The following is a 16,614-nucleotide window of genomic DNA, read 5'->3' on the forward strand; positions in this document are numbered from 1 at the left end:
CTTCATCTGAATGTTCAAAATTCCCCAGTCAGCTGGTGGCTTTGTCCACTTAGAGAGGTCTGGGAAATGAGATTTTCCTTAGTTGCTACTTTATGCCTCAGACTTTCAGTGCTCCTGGAAGACAACCTCTAGCCCTCCCAGTAGCAAACGGTAAGGCAATACTGAACTGAATATCAAGCTATGCAATGTTTGTTTTAGTTTGCAGACAGACCGAAGACAGTGAGCTGCCCACCTCTTCCATTGCTGAGTTCTGGAAAATTAGCAACAATTCACAGAGCAGACTTGACATTAGGCTCTTGGGACAGAGAGAATAACATAAGTGCAGCACTGAGGTGATGGTAACACAAAGGAGACATACGGAGGACTAAAAGTATGGCCTGGACAGAGTCCGCAAGGCAAGGACTGCATGATCCAAACATACAGCTAAGTGCACCCTGCATAACTTGGACAGAAAGAAGAGCTCCCAGCAGAGCTCCACACGCGTGTGCCATGAACACAGACGGGGTCTCTGCTGCTCGCAGAAACCCGTATCCCTCCTCATAGTCCAATGATGCAAGAAAACCAAGTAATTGCCCGAGAAAGAGAGTGTCGTTAAGTGTGACAGAAGGGAGACGATGTCCCTTTAAATGTGACTAAAGTGTTGTCAATGGATCTGCCATGGTAGAGGAGTTAATCCCCCCCCAGCCCCTCTCAGCCACTGTGATGGGATAATTAGATGCGAGGGCTCAGCACAGATGATGCTCCAGTTGCTTAGCAACTAATGGTTTCCATGGAAATGGCAAAGCACAGCCTTCAGAGCAGTAAGTGAGCAGTGCAGCAGGGCAGGGAAAGATGCCTTAAACTCCTGCACTGATCCTCTCCTCCAGAATCACTTGGAGGCCTTGAGGTATTAGGGGAATGAGAAGGGGGTGCCTTAAAGACACAACATCCCTGTTCCAAGCGGCAGTAACAAGAAGAGGGTTGTGTTTTTTTGTTTGTTTTTTTTTGTTTTTTTTTTTAAGACTAAACTTTCAGTGACATGGTCCTCCTGAACTCAGTGACTCTCCACTAGCAGGACGAGTGAGGCTGAATCACACAGAGTGGTCTCACGCAAAGGCTCATGCCCCGATACACGGGTCAGTCTGCTATAAGCAGCTGAATGTGATTCCAGCATCAGTTCTCATACCCAGGGGCTGAGGGGTGAACGCACACACACACATTTAGATTTTCAGCACTGTCCCATAAGAAGCTACGTACAGGCATCCAGCCTGGCCATGAACCAGCAGGCAAGAGGAGGTTTCCTCTCAATTCTGCAGCTCCGCAACACATACAAGAGCGACACCGGCTATAAAATATGACGAGTCTCGCCAGCATAACAGAGATCAGATTTATTAACCTTAGCCCTAATCTGTCATCTGGTACTTCCTTCAACACAACCAATTGCTACTGCTTTATTACCGCGCTCCCTGCACCGAGTCAGCGTCCCACTGTTTCTGAGCATCGCAGCCATGACCTGCATCACTTTTCACTAAATACTGCATGTGTGCTGGCCGTGCAGCTGCACTGCTGCAAGCCACAATCTTGTCATCTCACGAGCTGAGCTGAGACAAGCTCTGTCTGTATTTCGATAAGAGAGCTCTGGGACACTTAGGTGGGGTTGTTGGTTCAGTACTAGGTGGTCTTCACCCCCTTCACATGACACGGGGATGGCCTGCAAGCACTGTCTGCTTGCAAATGACAGCCTTACGTGTTAAAGCTCTGCAAACATCTCAAGCCCAGAAGAAGGCCTGGAAACTCACATCACAAAGACAAGCCCTGCTTTCCTACACTGCCCTCCATCCAGCCCCACACTTGTGACAAGAAGTGTCCCTTGCAGAGACAGTGAGCAGACTGTGCCTTGGGCACTGGCTGCAGCACACGCACTCACTGGTTTTCCCCTTCCCACCTGGGAGGAGACTGGCAGCACGTGCTCTGCTCTCTTCTTGGTAGAAAGCACGCAAAATGGAGAATAGGGCAGACTCCTCCCTTGGGCAGCAGCTGAACCAGGAGGTGGCACCTACTGCAGGTGAGGAGCAGCCAGGCTGGGCTCTGGGACCCCAGCATGTGTTGGTCGAAGCCACTGACTCTGAGATGCTGTATGGCTCCTTCCTCCCCTTGCTGCATGCATTAGCTTGCCCTCCCTGCAAAGCTGGGGGGGATTCCAGCTGCGACACCCAGGAGGGATGAACCATCCCGTCAGCCAGCCTGCACTGACAGCTAATTTAACCGCAAGCAAGGTCTCCTCCCTGGAGCCCTGTCCTGATCCACCCAGCGCTTCAGGAAGGTACAGGAGCAGAGTCGCCAAAAAAGTTGCAGAGCGTTTCAGACTCTGTCCCCTATGGCTTTCAAAGGGGGAAATCAAAGGGAAGCGCTGCTCTTTGTTCCGTGGGGGAGCGGCACGAAAGGTGAGCGGCGGCGAGCCCGGCAGAACCAGTCGCTTCAATCGTCCGCCAGCTCACCTTTGAAGTGGTTTTAAAAATCAGGGAGGAGGGGCAGAGACCTGAGTTCAGCTCTTTTACTGCAACTTCACAGAATTTGAGGATGTGGGGGGTAAGAGGCTGCCTTTCCCCCACCAGAAAAATAGTATATCTGTTCAGAGAGAATAGAATATGGCTAATAAAAAAGGCTGTAATGCTCATCAAGTACGTCTGTTGTGTTCTCACGTCCTGAGGAGGCTATGAACAACTACAATGGCAGCAGCATCTACCCACAGCACCGATGGAGACACACCAGGCATCCACAGGATTAACCAGGCACTTTGACACAGCCCCCGGTCCAGTGCTGACAGAGCAACCACCTCTCACCAGCCACAGCCTTCTCTCTGCCTTGTGTTCCCTCGCTCGCTGCTCGTCTGTACTTTCCCCACTGCCTCTCTTTAATAAAGAGGACCGTTTTTAACCCTGGCCCACGCAAATCCCGGGAGCTCTTTCTACATTACACTCACAGCGTCAGCCACTTGCTGTGGCATGGGGAATTGAAGCAATGCCACCACAGCACGAGTGGCACTGTGTGAGGACAAGCCAGGCACCTACTGTACACCCCGTACTAGGAAGGTGGGGAAAAGTACCAATTACTTAATTGGAAATTAATCTCTGTTCTACCACCAGAAAAAAAAAAAAGACATATACACACATACACACACATATGAAAACCACAGTTGATTGGCATGACCAGTATCCATGAGCCCAGATCCCCTGCCAAGTCCACTGAGCTTGCTTCTATACCAACACCATCAGCTGGGCAAAGCCGAGACAAGAGATGATACCCTCATATCACCACAGACAAGCAGATGTCACACTGTACAAACTCAAAGCTTTCAGGAGGTGTGGAATACAAGAGCCATTTGAGCCAGACTTGAATAACAACTCTGAGTCAGAAGCCAAGTTACAGAGCTCCCCTGTCTCGAGGGGAGAGAGTGAGCTCGGATCTAACATCTTTCAGAAACAGGAGCAAATCTAGTTTCTCTGGCTTGCCAAGAAGACCTCACACAGCACGTTCACGTGAAGCCGTAAGCCTGGCCAAAGACACTTACCCACACCTTCCACACACACGCAGAAATGCACATGCAAAAGTCAGACACCCTGAGAAGCAGTGGAGCACGCTTGCAGTTATGCCTCGAATCTGAAATGTCTTTTCTCTCGATTTGCAAACAAGTCTTAATCTGAAAGGCCAGGAGATGGGAATCAGCAAGGAAAGAGAACTGCGCTTGCCCCCTGACCCCAACCTGTATGCTTACAAAGCTTCCCTGTAGTTCTTGTGGTTATGAGGTGTGTGGGAGTAGGCGAGACTGGTTTTCCGTAAAACTAACCCATCAATTGGCTTCCATGCAGGTAATGCTCACCTGAGAGCTGGCTTTCCAGAATCCAGATGTCCTGAGCCAAGACACCTTCAGCTTGTCACCTCTCTACATTTTCAGCTCCTTTCATGATGCAGATAGAGATGCTGGCTACTTTGGCCTTCTGCACGTGTCAGCAGGTTCTCTTCTAACTTCTGTTTCACCTTCCAAAGCTAAAGGGGGACTGAAAGAAAAATGAAATGGCTTTAGGATGCAAGCGTGAGCTTCTGGTTAAACCATAGGGCATAAGGAATCAGCAGTCCTAGATTTTTACTTGCCCGAAATTGGCTCTATCAGTCTGATCGAGATCCTGCTCCCCTGGGTAAGCAGGGGTAGCAAGACAGAGCTCAGGGGTTATGATGCTTCCACCCAGAACACACAGTATACAAAGCGATGGGACTAGGATTCAGCAACTGAATGGCCAAAGGCAAAATTAAGGCACTTTAGCCTTTTCCTAGACTTAAGGGAAATGTCCATGGTTGCAACCATACATATTTAAAACATTCTTAGGCTTTAAGATGGAAACCAACACTTCTGTTTCCAGTTTTGCTAGCTTCATTACATGGACTGGGCAGACCACAGGGCTCATTTCCCTGCTTTACCTGTTTGTGTTAGAGCAGTGCCTCAAATCTCTACCAGTAAGAGGTAAACGTTATCACATGGGGGAATGCTTCCCATCCCTGCAGCAGAGGCAGGAAATATTAGCAAGCTCTTTTTGCATCTTTGGGGAGGGTCTAAGTACAACTGTTCAGGGCTTCTCGGGGTGGAGCACTAGATCATATTATGTTATGTCCTACCCCTTCCCTCCCCTCGTATTACTTACCCGTTCCACAGACCAGTACAGCCTTCTCTGAGGATACAGAAACCTGGGGAAGACGGGAGAAAGGAATCTCTGATCAGCTGCAGCCAGCTGCTGCTAGCAGCCCTAGAAGGTCTGCAGCTGTTTCTCATCTCCTTTATTGCTCTGTAGTAGCTTTTGCTGGATAGCCCCCACCTAACTCCGGGGGCACCGGCTCTGAACTGGCTACAGGTGAATTCAATTGCTCCCTGCAAAATGCCAGCTCACACGGCCTCTTGTGGCCAAGCCACAGAGGCCGGTTATCCTCTTCCAGCTCTGCCAGGCTGCTCTTTCCCAGGATGGATCCTGGAAAGCAGCACCGAGAACGAAGTCCTTCCCGCGGACAAGTCCACCCCCAAATATTAGTCTTTTATCCATATCGGTGCCTCAGATGTTGCCCAGCTTGCTTTTCAAAAGCCATGCCTGGCTGAAGGGCAAGCAGGTCAAGATACTTCATCTGCACACAAGGTCTAGCTATCGCAGGACTTCTTTTCCCCCCAGAAATACTCACGTTGGTCTAAGGTTATTAACATAACTGCATCCAGTCTAGCACTCTTGTGCAAGTTTACTGTTGAAGTACCAAAGGTTATGTGGGTAGGTGAGGCATCAATTGAGGGTGCACGTAGACAATCACAGGCTTAATGAATTACTATGCCTCAGCTGATGCCTACACAACTGTGCGAGAGTTTCACTCTGGATAGAAAGGGGAAAGCAACTTTGTGGTGCGACAGGTCGAGCGATATGTGGTAAATTATTAAACTATAGTAGCTGGATTGTTTGCAACACATCCCAAGTCAAATACCAGGCTCCAGTTTCAGGACAGGGAAAGGGTTTTGATTGGGGTGTGCTCAGACTTTTTTGAGGAAAGCAGCCAACCAAGCAGGTTCTGCTCACACCTGAGGAATCTGACAGGGAGCATGTCATCTCTGCTAATGACTGAACTTTGTCACACGAGGGTGGAAAAAGCTAGGTGACTGTAGTCTGTCGCATCTAGCAAAAGCAAAACCATACTGACTTGATGTCTGTGGAATGCCTAACAAGAACTAAGCAAACCTTAACACAGTACAAACTATTGTGCCTGCTTTTATTGAAGAGACAAAACCGAGCATGCCAGATCCTCCTCTGCCCTTTGAAGGTTACCTTTCCAAGAAAATCTTGGTTTGGTGTTTGACTTATTTTTCAACAGCCCATCTCAAAAGACGCAAATACACAAAGGGTGAGAACGGTGACAGCAAACAGTGCAGGAACATTTGGCCCAAAGGACTGCAGAGCAAGCCTGCAGTGGGGAAAAGCACTTTATCCTTTTCTTTCATCATGCAGAGAAAAAACAAACAACTTGAAGCCAAACCTTTTGGTGCAAGGGTCACGGAATTAACTTTTAAGCCAAGATTCTCCCAACACCATGACGCTAACGTTACAGTGCAATCTCTTCCAGCAATTGCCAAAACCAGCCTCTTTCTGTCCGTCTCCCTGCAACAGACTGGCAGCAAGTCCCTGATGCACTCCTCCGCTACGAGCATAACCTGCGTCCTCCTACAAAATGGTCAACATATGTAGAGAGTCTGAAATCTAATTGCCTGCTGGTACTAAGCCAAGGTTTGGATTTTGATTTGTAGCTACTCCATTTCCACCCATGCCACCTACCTCCCCTGCCCCCTGAGCAGAAGAGTGATGGAGAGTGGGCGAATAGGATGAGCATGTGTTACAACCACCCCTGAACAGCACAAACCACATCGCTTCCTTTGTAATACCTGGGGCAGATGAGGCAGGGGTCCTGCATGAAAGGTATAGTCGAACAAACAAAAGCGATCCAGGAAGGCGCAGAATTTAGATTGCGTCTTCAAGCTGCACAAAAAGTTTCTAAGAGACACACTGGGAAAGCACGCCCAGCATCTGCTTAACCTAGCTCCTTTTCCCCCATTGTGGTACCCCCTCAGAATTTTGCCTGGGCTGATCTAAAGCAGTTTTCAGTCTTAAAACTGGCTACTTCCAGGCAAGCAGGATGAGGGAGCTCCCCAGTACCTGCAAACACATCCTGAGCACACCGTGCATCCCGCAGAGATCCATCCTGCTTCCAGAGATGTTTGGGTTCTCAGGTCAGGGAAGTCTGCTACAGAGTGTAGATAATGCTGCGATTTTATCAGAAGTGGAAAAAAAAAAATGTTAGCCTAATGAACACAGGAATAGCTCATTTACCAAGGCTCTAGCAAAGTAAATGGGCAGAAAACAGAGCCTACGTGTTGCCACCTATCTTATTCTCAATCAGCTCGCTTTCTCCCCCAATATGGACCATTTACTCACAGGAGGGGGCTTTAATAGGTATTTAGAAGTGTGAAGCAGAGCCTTTCACCCACCTGTGTGGTATCCTTTTTAAAAAAAATACAAAATCAACCCTCTCAGCACACAGAGCACTTCAAGCTCGGTGGATTCTTTATGCCACCCTCGCAGATCCCGCTGTGCTCAGCACCCGGAGATTACTTTGCCATACAAAGAGTATGTACTTGAGTTTTCAAAACAAGTCATTTTGGGAAAGCCTGCACTTACAAAACAGCCTTGAGGACTGGGATATGGCAGAGGAGCTCAAACTCACTGTCACTGCTGAAGAGTTTCTGCAAGGTAAGGGCCTCAGAGGTCTTGCTTGATTGACTTGGCTTCCTTTTAAAAAGATTCCCATCTCCAAAACTCAGGTGAAAATTGAAAAATCTGGTAAATAGTAAGTTCCTGTCTGGAAGTTAACAAAAAGCCCATTTTCTTTATGTTTAAATGGGATCAGATCACCTTAGAAGTGTCTGCAATTACATATAAAGTAAGTATGCAGCTTATAGCAAATGAGGCTAATGCAAAAAATACAAGCTAGCCACAGTGTCTCTGGGCTCCCCATGTCTACCACCAGCTCCTGACCAGACCCTGCGCCATCACATGCTGAAGTGGCAAGCTGACCCCTCAGCACACGGGTGCTCGCTGCCGGGGGCACTGCCAGATGCCAGGGGTAAATCTGGGATCTGGTATTACCTACAGAGGCCAGCAGTGTTTCAGGGAATGGCCTGCGAAAGGGGCTTTTCTTTTGCCAGCCAGAACATCTGTGTCCAGACTGGAATTTTTCTATGCTTATTTAGGAAAAGCTGAAGCCCATTGCTCAAGGACAAGGATATAATCCCATAGCTCTGCCTGCAGACGCACTTCCCTCCAAACACAACCTTTTGGGTAGATAAACTTGGGAAAGGAGGACTGAAGGGAGTGATTTACACTCTTCTGGCTTTACAGGGGAAAAAGAAAGTAAAATTTCAGATCTGAACGCCATTGTTTGGGCTGGCCGCAGCAGTGCAAGAACACACAGACATGCACGCTGTATGCAGAACAGGAAATAAAACACTCTTTAGAGGGATGAGAAGGTAACTGGGGACCTTTGCCTTGGGATCTGTGTTGCATTAGAGCTTCCCCAGCCTGCCTCTGGACAGCAGGGTCTAGAAATGGTCCTCAGGTAGGACCCACAGGGTGACATTTCTCTTTCTCCTTAGAACCTGGTGTTCAGCCCCACCTGTGGATGTGGGTAAACCCCAGCCTGGTCTGCCCTATCCCCAGGACTCCTGGTGTAGACCCGGCCAGATCCAACAGCCTGAAGGCCTTGACTGGTGGTGCCACAGAACCCTCCTCTCCGAACACATCCTGCGACTACTCCGACTTGGACTGCTCTGAGGAGGATGTGCTGTCATCCTCCAGCGAGGGTGGAAAGGTACAAAAAAGGGAACTGCTTGGGCAGTCCTAGGCATTGTGCACGCTTAACGATCCTGCAAGAACAAATGAGCTCACTCAACAGCTCTGCGAGCTCTTGCCTCCCATTTCAGCAGGGGTCAGTCAACACACAGAGCCCGTCTGACGAACAGGCTGAGAGTACAAAGTGCGGGGATGGAGGCTGAAATTTAAAGTACATGAGCTTTCCATACACGCTCCACCAGACCCACCCTCCCCCAGAACAAAGCAGTGTATCCCTGTCCCTCATTCCACGCAGGGCTAATAGATCCACATCCTTTTTCTCCTTCCTCTCACCAGCTTACTGAGGATGAAGACACTTTGCATGTGGATGTCCCAGTTCCTCAGGAGATGCCGGAAACTCCTGAACTCAAGACGATGCCGATGCCTTGGAAATCAACAGTCCTCAGACCTCAGAGTGTGAAGCTCAAGTCCCCCAGGCAGATGAGCACCGAAATCGAGGGAGGCTGGCCCCGTCCCCCCCTTAATTACTGCATCCTTATCACCCTCGCCCTGTGCAACAGCACAAGTGGCAGTCTGACCGTGCAGCAGATCTACCAGTTCATGCGGTACCCACTCTTCTCCCAGCTCCTAGTGCAGAATGAGGGGAAGAGGGGCAATGAGGGGTACAGGAGTCTCTGATCATCTACTGAGGAGCAGGGGTGTGGCAGCCGGGACTTGCATTCGGGTCTTAGCTCTGCCTTTGGCTCGAGATGCCGCTGAGAAAACTGCTCCCCCTCTTTGTCAACAGCCAAACCCATGAGTCTCGAGAGCTGGCATTTTAGTTTTGTCTTATCCTCCTTAGGAAAACACAGTGCTCGACTGCGCCAGCCATCCTTACACCACAGGGGTCAGGGAGGACCCTCTCCTCCTTCCCTTGCTCGGATACGATGTATTCTCTTATTTGTCACAGCCTCTAAGTGCTTCAGCTCAGGACAAATCTTTTCTCTCCGCAGGCAGCACTTCCCATTTTTTCAAACAGCCCCAGAGGGCTGGAAAAACACGATCCGACACAACCTGTGCTTCAGCAGCTGCTTTGAGAAAACCACCAACTTCATGTGCAGTGAGGGAAACCGCAAGTCCTGCCTGTGGAAACTGACTCCAGAAGGACACAGAAAGTTTCAGGAGGAAGCACAGGCCCTGCCCAGAGAGGCTCTCGATTTGGTGTGCCAAAGCATGAGCGAACCAGGTACGTTTCAGAGGGCCAGAGCCCTGCAAAATGCAGAGCAAGTCAGACTTTACAAGATTCCCACAGCAGGAGGGATATGGGCGGGCACCCAAGCCAGTATGCAGCCACCAGCACTGCAGGGCCCTAGGTCCGGGAGATGATGCCAGACACTCAGAGATCCCTGTAGAGATACCCCCACAAACAGGGCTTGATCACGAGACCGGCCAAGAAGCCTTCTTTAATGAAACCAGCACAGGGAGAGAAACAAACCAGGCTACAGTAAAACACGGAGCCTTCGGTTCAGTATCGCACTGCTCAGCAATACAATACCTATCAGTTTAATATGGGTAAGAACTGAGACTGTAGCATCAGTTCCTGAGCAGTCATTACTCTCCAAGTAACTATCATGACTTCCTCTCTCTCGCTCTCTCTTTTGCAGATCTCATGAGAACTCTGTTTGGCCTATGATTCCTTCTGGCTCCCTGCTTCTGAAACACGTACCATGTGTTTTCAAACCAAGCTTGTTTTCTCAGGTGCTGTTGCAGGTAGCTTCCCAAGAATCACATGTGGAAATTACAAGCATCATGACATAAGGACTCAAATTTAGAAGGTGCTGAGGAGAAAGATGACCAATCTCATTTCCTTTGGTAAGGCAAGTTTTTGCTCCAGCTGCACACATCTCAAGTTGCAGAGGCATTTTGACATGTAGCACCCACTACAACTTTGTGTTAAAGTCCTCCACACAAGCTGCTGCCTCTCGCAGTGTTCTTGCAGTGCAGAGGGTTAAGCTGCAGGAGAAGGTTGATCTGTCCCCTAACAAAGGGTCTCAGCCCACAGGTCAGAGGCTGAGCAGAGAACGCTTTAGCTGGCTGTGTTAGAAGAGCCCCTACCACACAGATGTTATTCCAAGCTGTTGCATGTGCCTGCCCAGCTGTAAAACCAGCAGGCAAGGATCCACATAACTGCTGGGCAGGCTGCTTGGAATTTCTGCAACGCTCACTCGGCAGAAATCAGGGAGTGCTGCAGAGTGTGAGGAGGGAGAGAGGTATCTTTGGAGAGGCAAGGGTGCAACAAATTAAAAAAACCACACAGTCAGAGCTTGCTGTTGTGTTGTTGACTTACTTGCTTCTCCAGGAAGGGGCAGGAAAATCACGTCCCCAGGCCAGAATTCAGGCAGGTAGCAGGTGTCTAGCATTCAAGAAGAGCAGATTTTTCATACCTTCTTCCTGGCTGCTGCAGCAGTTGCTCAAATCGAAGCATGATCAGTCCAGTTATGTCCAGTATCAGTCCTGTGTGCAGCAGGAGCTGGGGCACCCTGTCAACGGGACAAACAGCACACAATCGTGATGCAAGTCCTGGAGTTCACTGCAGGTGGGTATCCTAGACCTGACCCACAGGGAGAGGATGCCAGGGGACAGTTCATCTGAACCTGCTCGACAGGGCAGGCTGGGTGCACCCTGGAGATCAGCTCCTTTCACCCATGTGCTCACGAGCGCATAAAAGAACTGATGCGTTACAAGTGAGTTGATCCCTCGGCTTACGGCTAAACACATGCGCTCAGACGGTAGCGTGCAAACCACCACACTGGGTGGGTGTGCACAGCTGGGCACTAACATCACCTGAGCTGCTGCAGAGGTCAGAGGGAGGGAGATAGGTGGCTGTCAGTCCCACACATGACAGCACAGACTGTCTGTCTGTCTGTGAGCAGGACCTGCTTTAAGGTGAACAGTCACTGAAGGCCTGGCTGCACGGGATGGCAGCACTGAGGCAACCTTGGGGCTGCGGTTCAGGTGCTCTCCTTCGACGAGGCCACGAGCACCCTCTGCTCTTACTAAACGTGAAAAAAAATGACAAACCACTTAAAACTTTGGTAGGGCTGTGGATGGGCAGGGAAACAAAGGTGGACGTCCGACCGGTGCTACCAGACAGGCTGTGTCGAAAGGCGGGAGGTCAGTGCATCTCAGGGACGCAGGACGCACCTCCAGAGAGCGTTCATAATAACTAATGAGAAAAGTCCGACACCGGGCCACGTTTCAGACCGGCCGGGGGGAGAACGCTGCTCGCGCCTCCCCGCTTGGCATCAAGGGCCGGGGCACCGAGCGCAAGGCCAGCCAGCCGTGAGGGAAAAGCCAGCGTTTCTCTGGCGAGCCTCAAGCCTGAACCTCCTGCAGCGGGGCTGGGACTGCGGGCCGAGCCCTACGGCCGACCCCGGCGGGCCCGCGGCTCGCCCCGCTGCCGCCTAAGGGCCCTCAGGCCCGGAGGGGCAGCTCCCGTGCCCCGCCCCTCCCCGCCGGACCGGGGCCGGCGCCCGCCACCGCGGCGCCCGCCTGCCGCGCCTGCGCCCTGCGGGGCCGGGCCGGGCCGCCATGGCGGTGCACTACTGCGGGCTCTGCCGCCGCACCTCCTTCTCCGGCCGCCGGCACCTGTACAGCGCCGCGCACCGGCGGCGGCTGCGGGAGGCGCTGGCCCGGCTGCAGGAGGAGGTGGCGGCGGCACGGGCGGCGGCGGCTGCGGCGGAGGAGGAGGACGAGGAGGGCGATGGCGGCGGGGCCGTGCGGCCCTACGACCCGGCGGAGCACGATCGGCGCGTCTGGTGCCTGTGCTGCGGGCGCGGCGTGCGGCGGGACGGGCGGCGGGGCGGGCTGGCGCTGCCGCAGGCCGGCCTGCTCCAGCACCTGGCCGGGTAGGCGACCGGGGGGGAGCGGCGGAGCGAGGCGAGGCGGAGCGGGGCTGACGGCTGTCCCGCAGGGCCGAGCACCGCCGGGAGACGGCGCGGTTCTGGCGGGAGAACAGGGCGGAGGCGGCGCTGCGGGAGCGGTTCCTGGTGCCGGCCGAGGAGTACGAGCGCTTCGCCCGGGCGCTGGAACGGGCGCTAGCCGCGCACCAGCGGCGGGAGGAGGAGCGCATCCGCCAGGTACCGCGGGCACCGCAGCGGCCCCGGCCCCGGCCCCGGCCCCGGCCCCGGCCCCGCAGCGGCCCCGGCCTCACCCGCTCCCCCCCCGCAGATGGCGGCCGGCATCCGCGAAGCTGAGCGCAGGCAGCGGGAGACGGTGCAGGCTGCCCTCCAGGTCGGTGAGCCGTATCCTGCCCTGGCTGCGCCCCGGCGGGGAGCGGGGACGGGGCTGCGCACTCCCACTGGCACCGGGTGCGCTCGGGGTGCGGGGTGGAGGGGGGTTGCGGGGGGGGGCTCTGCTCGATACCAGAAACACTGTCCCTTTTTCCTGAATCGTACTCAGCTTCAAACGGAGCCAGAGCTTTGCGTGGGACCTTCGGTCTGCAGCCCCCCAGCAGGACCCGAAAGGTGAGAACCATTTCTTTTCTTTTTTTTCCCTTAAATTGCTGCTAAGCTGCACCCCGCTCAAAACGCCGGACCATGCCACAGCCACAGCCTTGCTCGCCTGCTGCTGCCGGAGCTGATGCTCTCATGCCCAGGATCTTACGCTTGCTCAGATCCACCGCGAACTTTTATCTAGACTATAGTAAGCACTGCAGCCGCAGAAAGATTACTCCCCCGTCCACATGCTTGTAGGTAAGCACTAACAGCCATAAAGAGCGAGCACGGCGATAACATACAAACGTTTAACATTATTGTGCCCCAAGAACTTTTCTCCTTTTCCGTCTTACTGCAAACTCCTCCGAACACAACTGCAAACTCTGCTCCAGAAACCTCTGGACACTTGCTGCCTGCCCAGCTTGGACTGTCACTCACCTCTCAGCCTCTCTATTCCAGGGACTTCTCTCATGGTGCAGAGCAGCCTGGCCCGAGTGGGATGCAAATGGGACCTGACTTAAACTGGATAGAATCAGGCCAGGCTTTGACCTTCATCGGCCACCAGGTAGGGGTGACTTGCTGAGGAGCGTGACTTAAATTCAACTGCAAGTTACGTACAGCACATGTTACAATGCAAAACAAGGGGTTGCAATCTCCCTTGCGAAAAAAGGCAGCTTTGCAGATTCAGGTGAGCAACTAGCCGAGAGTTTCGGTCATCCGGTGTTAACTTGTGTTTCGTTAAGCAAACGTTCTTTTAAGTGCTCTTCAAAAACAAAATGCTCCTTAAAGGAGAGAAGAGCCTCCCCCTGTCTTTCGGTAACAGAACTCGATTCTGGAAAGGAATGCACCCGATACCGTTCAATTTAGAGACTCTTAAAAGCATCAGTTTCTCATTAGTGTTTTATGTTTCTGTTAACAGGAAACAGAAGGGAAAGGAAATGTTCACACAGGTAATCACACCTGCTTCGTGACTCGGTTGGCTGCTGCCTTACTGAAAACTCTTGGCTTGCAAGTGGGACAGGGATAACGTAAAGCAATTTTGAAGCAGTCAGAGCATAACCAGGAGGTGCTCACTCTTTTGCTAATATTTGAGATACTACAGGAGGAGAAAACACTTCTGTATTGTGAAAACTCTGCTGGCACTGCTGCTGTGTGGAGTGCGTGGTTTGGGGTGTGATCTGCCATGGCCTTAGCCGAGGCAAGCCAGCTTGCGGTTCTCACAAAGCCCAAAGTTTACTTTTGCTTCACTGCTTACTGCAGTAGGGCGAGCTGCTGGGATGGCGGCAGAGGGGATGCTTTTCCCCCATCTTGAGCTTAGGATAACTTCAGTGGCTAAACACATTTTCCCCATGACTTCTAGGAGCAAAACCCCCATGGCTAACAGAGGAAGAGGGTGGAAGTAAACAACAAATTGGACCTTCGTACGAGGAATTTCTCAAACAAAGTGAGCAGCTTGTATACATTTCAGTTAACCTTACATTCACTTTACCACAGTAAAGAATCAAAAGCCATTTGACTGAAAAACTTATGCTGAACAAAATATTTGTTTAGAGGAGAAGCAGAAGCTGAGAAAGCTCCCAGCGGAGCGCGTTGGTGCCAATTTTGACCATACCTCTCAGACGGGCGACAGCTGGCTCCCTTCCTTCGGGCGGGTTTGGAATCATGGCAGGAGGTGGCAGTCCAGGTAGGCTTCAGGGCAGCATGGACTGATGTTGAGCAGAGGGTTTGCAGCTTCCTTCCATGCAAGCTACTCAAGGAGCGGGCTTTGTGGCAGCAGCAAGCGTAAGGAGATGTCTTGCCACATGAAAGAGTCAGACCACTGTCCTGGTTCCAGCTGGGATAGAGTTAACTGTCTTCCTAGTAGCTGGTACAGTGCTATGTTTTGAGTTCAGTATGCGAGGAATGTTGGTAACACTGATGTTTTCAGTTGTTGCTAAGTAGGGTTTAGACTAAAGTCAAGGATTTTTCAGCTTCTCAAGCCCAGCCAGCGAGAAAGCTGGAGGGGCACAAGAAGTTGGCACAGGACACCCCCAGGGCACCTGATCCAAAGTGGCCAACGGGGTATTCCATACCATGTGATGTCCCATTTAGTATAGGAACTGGGAAGGGGGGGCGGGGAATCGCCGCTGGGTGTCGGTGGGTGGGTGGTGAGCAATTGCACTGCGCATCATTTGTACATTCCAATCCTTTCATTATTGCTGTTGTCATTTTATTAGTGTTATCATTATTAGTTTCTTCTTTTCTGTTCTATTAAACCGTTCTTATCTCAACCCACAGGTTTTGCTTCTTTTCCCGATTTTCTCCCCCATCCCGGGGGGGGGGGGGGAGGGGCCAGTGAGTGAGCGGCTGCGTGGTGTTTAGTTGCTGGCTGGGGTTAAGCAACGACAACCACGCAGTGTTCAATCCGGGCAGAGCGTTGTGCTCGTCCTAGAGCAGCACACACATGACTTCAGGTGAAGCATGGCTGCGGCTGTAGAGGCCATGCATGCAAAGGTGTCCGCCTCCTTGAGCTTGGCTCACTTTTCAGACCCATGTGCTGTCCCACTGGCGCCTTTTAATATGCTAGAAATCTCTGTCAGCTAGCTGAAGAGACTGTGCCAGCTCACCAAGTTGAGTGAGCTTCTGTTCTAAAACACTATGCACAGCACTATCTTACGTGTTAGATGAGGCAGCATTCATTACCTCTTTCTAAAGGCTGTTGCATTCTGACTTTTATGCTCTCTTTCAGGCATCAGTTTAGAACTGAAACGGGGGAAAAGAAGAGGAAAAGATGATCAGAAGAGGAGCACCAAGGAAACCAAACTCCAACCATTGCAGAAAGGTGGACTGTAGGTAGCTGCAGCTTTGTCAGTGCTGCTGCTGCTGCCAAGTTTAGCGCTCTTAATACATACGTCTAGATGTGTTCGGTCCCCTGGAAGGCAGGGTGACCACAGCATAGTACTGAGTTGAGCACCGTTACTGAAAGCTACTCTGCCAGGGGCTGTTGCAGCAGGTCCACAGTGTAAATCCAGGCATTGATTTCTTAAGTCTTAAGCTACACAAAGGCAGATCTTGCCGTATCTTCATAATCAGAAGGCCTAGCTTACACAGCATGTGCTGCCAGTGTCCTACGCTGACGTGTAGCATGAGATCCCATTGAAGAAATACATTTTTGAGAAATACCTTTTTTTTTTTAAATGTTAGACCAACTGAAACTTGTTTCAGGTGCAGAGCCTGCTCTGGGGGCAACATATGCCACATGCTTAACGTTTTCTTTCTATTTTATGTTACTTTCAGTCCTTCTGCCTCACCTAAAGGATGACTAATTAGTCCTCAGTAGAAGAAAGGAGGCCTTAAAGACCTCTGCTGTGAGCAGTTCTTACTTTTAATTTAAATAAAATACTTACAGCCTTATTTACAGCTGCGTATCTACACTCCTCCACCCAACGCTGACCTGACAGATGCTGTTGCCTTGTACACAAAGGTCTGTGGGCACAGCTTGGTTAGTGGGAGTTTAAATAAAGAATGAAAAGACCCCACTAGCACCTTCCCTACTTACAATGCAAGAAATGGGCTCTGATTTTCCTCGTCCTAGAACTGAATGTAGTTTAACATCACTGGCTGGTGCAGGCGACACAAAAGTTCCTTCCCTTTTCACAATACAAAAGCATGTTCGCGATACATCTGTAACGCTGTACAAATACAAAAATGGGCTGGTAGAGAAAGACAATCATGATGCGTGCCAGAATCCGTTA

At 51.3% G+C, this 16,614-nt stretch overlaps 1 protein-coding gene and 1 long non-coding RNA gene across 2 annotated transcripts; one reads left to right on the plus strand and one right to left on the minus strand.

Annotated features, from left to right (window-relative positions):
• Window positions 1-3,868: 3,868 nt before the first annotated feature.
• LOC138686155 (uncharacterized) lies at window positions 3,869-11,859 on the minus strand. Its single transcript, XR_011325512.1, has 3 exons — window positions 10,732-11,859; window positions 4,677-4,719; window positions 3,869-4,037 (listed from the first exon to the last, which is right to left on the minus strand). It is a non-coding gene; the product is annotated as an uncharacterized lncRNA (long non-coding RNA).
• Window positions 11,860-11,934: 75 nt separating this feature from the next.
• Window positions 11,935-16,273, plus strand: CENATAC (centrosomal AT-AC splicing factor). Its single transcript, XM_069787820.1, has 9 exons — window positions 11,935-12,292; window positions 12,358-12,523; window positions 12,615-12,677; window positions 12,846-12,910; window positions 13,340-13,445; window positions 13,800-13,830; window positions 14,241-14,324; window positions 14,432-14,564; window positions 15,609-16,273. Exons 1-9 carry the CDS (start codon window positions 11,976-11,978, stop codon window positions 15,652-15,654), a joined length of 1,011 nt encoding a protein of 336 aa, XP_069643921.1. The 5' UTR covers window positions 11,935-11,975; the 3' UTR covers window positions 15,655-16,273.
• Window positions 16,274-16,614: the final 341 nt, after the last annotated feature.

This window comes from Haliaeetus albicilla, chromosome 7 (genome assembly GCF_947461875.1).
Source record: "Haliaeetus albicilla chromosome 7, bHalAlb1.1, whole genome shotgun sequence".
Classification (NCBI taxonomy): Eukaryota; Metazoa; Chordata; class Aves; order Accipitriformes; family Accipitridae; genus Haliaeetus; species Haliaeetus albicilla.